This window comes from Octopus bimaculoides, chromosome 29 (genome assembly GCF_001194135.2).
Source record: "Octopus bimaculoides isolate UCB-OBI-ISO-001 chromosome 29, ASM119413v2, whole genome shotgun sequence".
In the NCBI taxonomy this organism is placed as follows: Eukaryota; Metazoa; Mollusca; class Cephalopoda; order Octopoda; family Octopodidae; genus Octopus; species Octopus bimaculoides.
In genome coordinates, this window is record NC_069009.1 from 1319882 (window position 1) to 1329052 (window position 9171).

Below are 9171 nucleotides of genomic sequence, written 5' to 3' on the forward strand. Positions count from 1 at the left end.
ATCACACCAGGGTACGACTGTAGCTAAGTTACGGGGTACGTAAACACACCAACATCGGTTGTCAGCATCCCCTCGTGTGTGTGTGTGTGTATATATATATATATATATATATATATATATATATAGATAGATAGATAGATAGATAGATAGATATGTGTGTGTGTGTGTATACATATACATACATGAGGAAGTGCTGAAAAGTTCCTGGCTTTAAGAGTATCGTGAAAGGCCTGGCTGGAGGCCCAACCTTCTGAATCCTTTTATAGGGCTTAGAAGAACTGAAGGATTACTACAATAAGTGTGTGAATCCATTGAATAAAATCATAATTGATCCTTCTATATTTTCGTTTACCCAAAGCCAGGAACTTTTCACCAACACTCATATATAAATATGTAATGCATATGTGTCTTTGTAGACATTTTATATATCATCTTTATCTTGTTTATTATTTCAGATAATCCAATGAAATTGGCTTCAAAGAACTTAGACCTGATATAATCCTGTTGATATTAATCTTCTAGAATTAATCTAAAATATCTCTTTTGAACTCAGACCAATGGGAAAATTTTTCTTAATTACTTTCCGGAAACTATTCAGCAAGATACAGCTGCATGCTAATTAACTATGGATTGCTAATTACAAAGGAGTTTGTAACAGCTACATATATTAACAAACACTACAGTTGATGGAAGTTTAAATCAGTGATTATATGAGTATTTTGTTAAGGATTAACAGTAAAAACAAACATCTGTATGTTGTGGTGAGTCTAGAATAATTATGGAAAATGAATTGTGCGAGAACAAGATTGAATGTAATGCAGATTTTCAAAGGAGTGATTCTCCTGATGATGTGATGAAAGAAATGGGTAAAATATCGTACCAATGTGATATCTGTGAGAAGACATTTTCTCAAAAATGTCGACTCACTGCACACAGCCGTATTCATACAGGAGAGAAGCCATATCACTGTAATATCTGTGGTAACTCATTCTCTCACAAAGGCAACTTAACATCTCACCAACGTATTCACAGTGGTAGCAATCTATATCAGTGTGATATCTGTGATAAATCATTCTATCAAAAGGGTCACCTTATTAATCACCAGCGAATTCATACAGAAGAAAAACCATTCAACTGTGATGTCTGTGGTAAATCATTCTCTCAGAAAGGTAATCTCACGACGCACAACCATATTCATACAGGAGAGAAGCCATTTCACTGTAATATTTGTGGTAAATCATTCTCTCAGAAATACTATTTAATCAATCACCAACGCACTCATACGGGAGAGAAACCATACTGTTGTGATACCTGTGGTAAATCATTCTCCCAAAGAAACAATCTGATTGTGCACAGACGCATTCATACAGGGAAGAAGTTGTATCAGTGTTCAGTGTGTGGTAAATCGATCTCTGGGACAAGTAATTTAACTAAACACATACTCACTCATACAGGAGAGAAGCCATATCACTGTGACATCTGTGGTAAATCATTCTCTTGTGGAAACACCTTAACTAGGCACAAACGTATTCATACTGGAGAGAAACCATATCAGTGTGATGCCTGTGGTAAATCATTCTCTGATAACGGTGGCTTAACTGTACATAGACGTATTCACACAGGAGAGAAACCATATCACTGTGATATATGTGATAAGTCATTTGCTCAGAATACCGAGTTGGCTACTCACAAACGTATTCACACAGGTGAGAAGCCATATCACTGTGAAACTTGTGGCAAATCATTCTCTCGCAAATACAACTTAATTTCCCACCAACGTATTCATACAGGAGAAAAACCGTATTGCTGTGATATCTGTGGTAAATCGTTCTCTCAGAGAAACAATTTGATAGTACACAAACGCACACATACAGGTGAGAAGCTGTATCAGTGTTCTGTTTGTGGTAAGTCGTTCTGTCAAAAAGGTGAGCTGACTTCTCATGAACGTATTCATACAGGTGAGAAACCATATCATTGCGAAATCTGTGGGAAAGCCTTCTCGCAAAGACATCACTTAACTACGCACATAGGTGTTCATACAGAAAAGTAACCATGTCAGAATGTAAGTTGTGCTAAATAAATTCCTTCATATTCACCGATCCAATTGTTTGTGTTTTCTCATTGGTATAAGTAGTAATTTTATGAATACAGATAATTTCCTTTGGCCATTCCTCCTCTCTGTTTGGAGGCACAAGCACTTTCACACACACACACACAATGGGAGTGGAGGCGCAATGGACCAGTGGTTAGGGCAGCGGACTCTCGGTCATAAGATTGCGGTTTCGATTCCCAGACTGGGCGTTGTGAGTGTTTATTGAGCGAAAACACCTAAAGCTCCACGAAGCTCCAGCAGGGGGTGGTGGTGACCCCTATTGTACTCTTTCGCCCCAACTTTCTCTCACTCTTTCTTCCTGTTTCTTGAGTAACGCTGCGATGGACTGGCGTCCCGTCCAGCTGGGGAGGAACACATACACCATAGAAACCGGGAAACCGAGCCCATGAGCCTGGCTAGGTTTTGAAAAGGCGACGTTTATCGTATATGACATTTGGGCAATGGTTGTGCACAAAAGTTTATTTTTCTCCTGCATATATTGTCCATTAAAATGTTTGGTTCTTGCTCAGTCCCTGCAATTAAATAATTTTTTTTTTCCATAGCACCAATGTCTTCTACACATTTTATCTTTTTGTGTCTTCAGTAATCTCTCTCCCATTTGAACTACAACTTTAGGTCTGCCATACCTAATGTTTTTTCTAATACCCATCTTACATCCACCATCAATATCCCTTCCACTCACTGTAGCCATCTTCACATACTTCTGGCTCCACCACAGTTGATCTTTCCTCCCACCTACTCCACCGTCACATCTCAACTTCCTGATTTACCCACAGATGTATGATGCTGCTATTGCCTACACCTACTCTGCAATTGCTTGTCATCTTCCTGGGCCTCTTCTCTGTCTCTCCCCTCCCCAATCCATACTGATATTTACCATTAACCACACCTCTACTCATTTTCATCACTTGCTACACTCACCTCTAGCCCAATCTTTAATCGTCTGAATTATAGTCATGGACAATGTACTTGCCTCCCAATTGCATGTCATTAAACCAGTCTGTATCTCTAGGTATGGCTGTATAGTAAAACCTTACTTCCCACTGCATGGCACCTTGGGCAAGTCTTCTATTATAGCCTTAGGGCCAACCAAGGCCTTATGAGTGGATTTGGAAACTGAAAAGAAGCCAACGGATATGTGTGTGTGTGTGTGCATGCATGTGCCTTTGTCCCTCACCGCTGCTTGACAACTGGCGCTGGTGTTTATGTCTCTGTAACTTCAGCAAAAGAGACTAACAGTATAAGTACCAAGTTTGGAAAAGAATAAAGTATGGCTAAAAATTTCTGCGAGGCAGTGCCCCGCCATGACCACAGTCTAATGACAGAAACAAGTAAAAGATGAAATATAAACCGGCCATATCCAGTCCAAGTATTCTACTCGTTTTATGTTCAAACTGGCCAGATTTAGCCTCTCACACCTACCCTACAATGTCTTTGTAAAAATAAACAATCGCATCTCAGATACCCGGCCCCTTGCTGTAATCAAGAAGACACGTCCTGCACAGCAGAAGTGTTAAGGCTGCTGCGCTTGGTGAAAAAGATTGGCTTGCAAGAATCCTGTGCCAGTGTCATGTTAAAAGCACCCAGCATGCACTGTAAAGTGGTTGATGTGAGGAAGGGCATCCAACCATAGAAACCAAGCGAAATCAGACGGGAACCTGGTGCAGCTTGCCAGCTCAAGTCAAACTGTCCGACCCATGGAAAATGGATGTTAAAGAATGATGACGATGATGATCCTCATTGAAGTCCTGAAGCTACAAGACAATACACAATTAGCTTGAAACAGTGTGAATAAATAATCATCATATTTGACAGAATGCATGGTAAAAAGTTAAATCAAGACATTCTTTGTATACGGATAAAAGCAACAAAAGTGTAGACATAGAAGATTTTCAGAAATCATTTATTGTAAAAGATGCAATCTGGAGTATAGTAATAAGTTTTGGGCAATGTACCAAGGGGGACTTTTAATTCAATATCAAGATGAGGACACCACTTCAACTAATACAAGGATACTTTGATAAATGATTTTTATAACCCTTTAGTACTTAAACAGACCATGTCTGGCTCAAATATTCTACTTGTTTTAAGTTCACACTGGCCAGATTCAGCCTCTCACACCTATCTGAGAGTATCATTTTGAAAAATAAACAACCAAACCATCATGAGCTACAAGATAATGCATGAGTAATCCAAAACAAATGTCAATAAATATGTTACATTTGACAGTAATCTGAATGCCAAAGGGTTATACTACAAGGTGTCTGGGCTAAATCTGACATTATTTGATGTCTCCTTTTTTTTTTCAGGATTAGCTTGATGTATTGGAGAGCATAAATGTCAAAGGTGAGTTGAGAAAAAGATAGCCGACATGGAGGTCTGGAAGTGATCTGAATATTCTTTTCTACCCTAGGCAGAAAGCCCAAAATTTTTGAGGAGGGGTCAGTCGATTATATTGACCCCAGTATGGAATAGGTACTCAATTTATCGACCCTGAATGGATGAAAGGCAAAGTCGACCTCTCCTTTGAGTGAATATATCCTACCTTCATCCTGTATGACTGTGATTGTGTTGAATTAAACTTCTTCAAGTAAATATATTCTTCGACAGATATTGCTGTTATGGTTTTCATCCTGTATGAGTCCGATTATGTTTAGTTAAACTTCTTCTTTGAGAGAATGATTTACCACAAATATCACAGTGATATGGTTTCTCAACTGCATGAATATGCTTGTGTTGAGTTAAGTAACCAGCATGAGACAATGGTTTACCACACACATCGCACAGATGTTTCTCTCCCCGATGGGTGTTTGTGTGAATAGTTAGGCTACCTTTATGAGAGAATGATTTATCACAGACATCACAATAAAATGGTTTCTCACCTGTGTGAATGCGTATGTGGGAAGTTAAATGATCCTTTCGAAGGAATGATTTACCACAAATATCACAGCGATATGGTTTTACCTCTGAATGAATACGTTTGTGTTTAGTCAAGTTACCATTCAGAGTGAATGATTTACCACAGACAGCACAGTGATATGGTTTCTCTCCTGTATGAATGGTCTTGTGTCTTTCCAAGACAGTAGCATCAGAGAATGATTTACCGCAGGTATCACAGTGATATGGCTTCTCTCCTGTATGAATGCGTTTGTGTCTAGTCAAGACTGTAGTGTCACAGAATGATTTACCACAAATATCACAGTGATATGGTTTCTCTCCAGTATGAATATATTTGTGTTTATTTAAATTGCCATTATGACAGAAAGCCTTCCCACAGATGTCACAGTGAAATGGCTTCTCTTCAGCATGAATGTATTTGTGTCTATTTAAGTCACTTCTTTGAGTGAATGATTTACCACAGGTATCGCAGTGATGTTGTTTCTCTCCTGTATGAATGTGCATGTGTTTAGTGAAGCGGCCTTCATCAGAGAATGATTTATCACAGAAATCACAGTGGTATGGTTTTTCCACTGTATGAATACGTGTATGTTTAGTTAAGGTACTTTTTTCTGAGAATGATTTACCACAGAAATCACAGAAATATGGCTTTTCCCCTGTATGAATGCGTATGTGACTAGTTAAGTGATCACTCTGGGAAAATGATTGACCACAGACATCACAGTGATATGGCTTTTCTCCTGTATGAGTACGTTTGTGCCTAGATAAGGCACCATTTCGAGAGAATGACTTATCACAGACATCACAATGATATGGTTTCTCTCCAGTGTGAATAAACTTATGTTTAGTTACACTGCTACTTTGAGAGAACGATTTCCCACAGATATTACAGTGATATCGTTTCTCTCCTGTATGTATATTCTTGTGTTTAGTTAGGCTGCTCCTTTTAGAAAATGATTTACCACAGATATCACAATGGTATGATGGTTTTCCTTTCTCAGTTTTTATATCATCAGGAAGGTCAATCTTTTTAGTCTCCGTTTCACATTTAACCTTGATCTCATTTAACTCACATTCCATAATTTTTCTTTCCTTACTACAATATACAGACGATTTACTTTTTGTTCTAATATTTTACTCTGAACAAATATTAGTGCTGCTATGTTTCCACGGGCTGCAATTTCTGGTGATTATCTAAACTCCTTTGTAATCCAAGATTAATTAAAATGCAAAACCAGTTTGTAAACTTTTCAAGAAGTGAACAAGACAAATGTTGATATGAATATCAGTTCTAAAGAATATTTCTCTGTAATTCCCCAAACATTTATATAAATAGAATTATATTTTTTTCTTTATAACACTTTCCTTTAGTCTTTAGGATGTGATCAATATTGATGATGTATCTGATGCGAACGATCCTTTTGTGTTTTTAATATTCTGAAATAATTAAGAAACAAGAATTTAAGATACAGAGGATATTTAAAAAGTAGAGACACAACACAGGAAATTTAACAGTTTTATGAAATAAAACCATACACATAAGCACTTTATTAGAATAATTGAAAGCTAAAACGTGAAGTGCATTACTCTTTTACTTGTTTCAGTCATTTGACTGCGGCCATGCTGGAGCACCGCCTTTTAGTCGAGCAAATCGACCCCAGGACTTATTCTTTGTAAGCCTAGTACTTATTCTATCGGTCTCTTTTGCCGAACCGCTAAGTTACGGGGAAGTAAACACACCAGCATCGGTTATCAAGCGATGTTGGGGGGGACAAACACAGACACACAAACATATATATATATATATATACATATATACGACGGGCTTCTTTCAGTTTCCGTCTACCAAATCCACTCACAAGGCTTTGGTTGGCCTGAGGCTAAGTTACGAAGAAACAAAGCTGACTTCCCCGAAACTTCTCTATCCAATCACGGAAGAATTTTGTTTCACAAAAGATGCCGATATAATCGGAATCTATCCATTTTTCAGGAAGCTATGGGGAAACAAAATCGGGTAGAGAACATACGTGAAAATATGCCCGTATTTTTATAATTAGGCATTCGAAGGATGACTAATTATAATTAAACATTAGGATTGTATTAAAAAATTGTTAAAAATACTTCGTGCATTGTGGAATTATAACCAATTAATTGCACATGAATCTTGACAACTAAATCGTACGTTGAGTTGTGAAGCACTGGTCTGTAATAATTAATATGTTGATTTGTTATGTTCTTCATTAAATCTGTTTAATTTTGGGATTTCAGACAATCAGTACTGGAGCAGAGAATTTAGATTTTAAAGTGATTTTGTATTATATATGTATCATGCAAGTACGTGTTATATTCCAATGAAAATATTATAAATATTAAAAAAAAAAGTATTATAAAATAAATATCGACATCTGACCAGCAACATCGAAAGGTTTTCAGTTACCGATGTTTACCTTAATTTTAATATATATATATATATATCATATATCTTACCCATTGACAGCTGTATTAACCTTTGTTTACAGTTAAATATTTTTAATTACACCAAATGTAATTTGAAAACGGAAACGGAAGTAAAGCATATCATGTGACTTTCATTCTCTTACAAAGAAAAGCACGAAGTCTCACAAAACAACATAAAACGACCATCACGAAAATACACACACATACATGTATGTATATATATATATATATATATATATATATATATATATATATGTGTGTGTGTGTGACTGTGTTTGTCCCACCACCATCACTTGACAACCGATGCTGGTGTGTTTACATCCCCGTAACCTAGCGGTTCGGCAAAAAGAGACCGGTAGAATAAGTACTAGGCTTACAAAGAATAAGTACTGGGGTCGATTTGCTCGACTAAAGGCGGTGCTCCAGCATGGCCACAGTCAAATGACTGAAACAAGTAATAGAGTAAAAGAGAGTTAAATATCTCCTTTCGGTAAATTACGTTGGGGATTTTTAACTTACGACACCGGTGTATGTTCAGACATGGGAACTTTATCTTCCAAAACTGCCTGCTTGGCTTCTAATTAATTAATTCAGCTAATCTAATGATTTTTACGTATAGTGATTGTATCATGTTAAGGTAAACGTTAATGTTTGTGGATAAAATAGAGTGAGTTACATATTTGGAAGTCAGGGATCCACCCACTTCATCATTTTTAATCATTTCGCAACCAACATCGTTAATTGGATTTTCCTTGATTTTTACACAAAATCAGGACAGAGGAAAATGGATTTTTATCTCCGCAAATGAGTAAATAACTTCTCTGAACTTACTTGATTTTTCAGTTGATCGTTGAATCAAAAAGAAAAAGAAAATATAACAGAACGCATGAACCTTTCTGTGCAGTATCTTGATCTGTTAGTAACACACACACACATCAACATCATCTATTAGTCATCTACATGTGTACATATACATATTTTGTTTCACCTTACACTGCCGTAATGATAATGTAGAAAATGTAATTCTGTTTGTCAACAAAAATATATGTGTGGAATTTGGAGAAAAGAAAATCTACAGTTCCTAATTTCCGCATTCGTAAGCCGAGGCCCATGATATTCTCGCCAAAAAGCTAAACCGTAAGAAATAATACTTTAAAATATTATATAGATTTTTGTCTCAGATTCCAGAAGAATTGATATGGAAGACGTTAAGGACTTGGACACTTCTACCACAACTGATTTTACCGATGTAGATTCAGCAGCATCGATTGACAGAGACGAGAACCCTTTATGGAGTGAAGTATTTATTAACCAAGCATCAACAAATGAAACTATCCCTGAATATTGCTGTGAGATTTGTGGGAAAACATTCAATTCAGAACAGGATTTCTTCACACATAAAGACGCACACAATAAGGAAAAACCATTCTATTGTGAAATATGTGGGAAATATTTTGCATATAACAGTTATTTTATAAGCCATCAAAGAATCCACACTGGAGAGAAGCCGTATCATTGCGAAATATGTGAGAAATCTTTCACTCAGAATTCTCATCTTGTTATCCACATACGTAGTCATACAGGGGAGAAACTATTTCATTGTGAGATATGTAATAAATCATTTGTCTCCAACAGTAATTTAACAAAACATAGGAGAATACACACCGGAGAAAAACCGTATCATTGTGAAATATGCTTCAAGT

The 9171-nt window shown here is 36.8% G+C and overlaps 3 protein-coding genes across 4 annotated transcripts in view; 2 read left to right on the plus strand and 1 right to left on the minus strand.

The window, feature by feature from the left end:
* LOC106873425 (zinc finger protein OZF) overlaps nt 1–2099 on the plus strand; it is a 3280-nt gene extending 1181 nt beyond the window's left edge. The window contains exon 2 of the mRNA XM_014920781.2: nt 456–2099. Coding sequence (XP_014776267.2) covers nt 779–2050 — 1272 coding nt within the window. The 5' untranslated portion in view covers nt 456–778 and the 3' untranslated portion in view covers nt 2051–2099. The remainder of the gene's footprint in view (nt 1–455) is intronic.
* Nucleotides 1–7576, minus strand: part of LOC106873442 (zinc finger protein 271-like) — a 13942-nt gene extending 6366 nt beyond the window's left edge. Inside the window, exons 1-2 of one of the 2 annotated variants that reach the window (XM_052977935.1) lie at nt 7499–7576; nt 3996–6448 (exon numbers count right to left, since the gene is read on the minus strand). In XM_052977935.1, the coding sequence (XP_052833895.1) occupies nt 4742–6091 (1350 nt within the window). In that variant the 5' untranslated portion in view covers nt 6092–6448; nt 7499–7576 and the 3' untranslated portion in view covers nt 3996–4741. Of the gene's footprint in view, nt 1–3995; nt 6449–7498 lie in introns of those variants that run through there. The other variant, XM_014920797.2, reaches the window with a different exon arrangement.
* A 1090-nt stretch (nt 7577–8666) lies between these two features.
* Nucleotides 8667–9171, plus strand: part of LOC128251215 (zinc finger protein 723-like) — a 1134-nt gene continuing 629 nt past the window's right edge. Inside the window, exon 1 of the mRNA XM_052977821.1 lies at nt 8667–9169. Within this exon, the coding sequence (XP_052833781.1) occupies nt 8667–9169 (503 nt within the window). The remainder of the gene's footprint in view (nt 9170–9171) is intronic.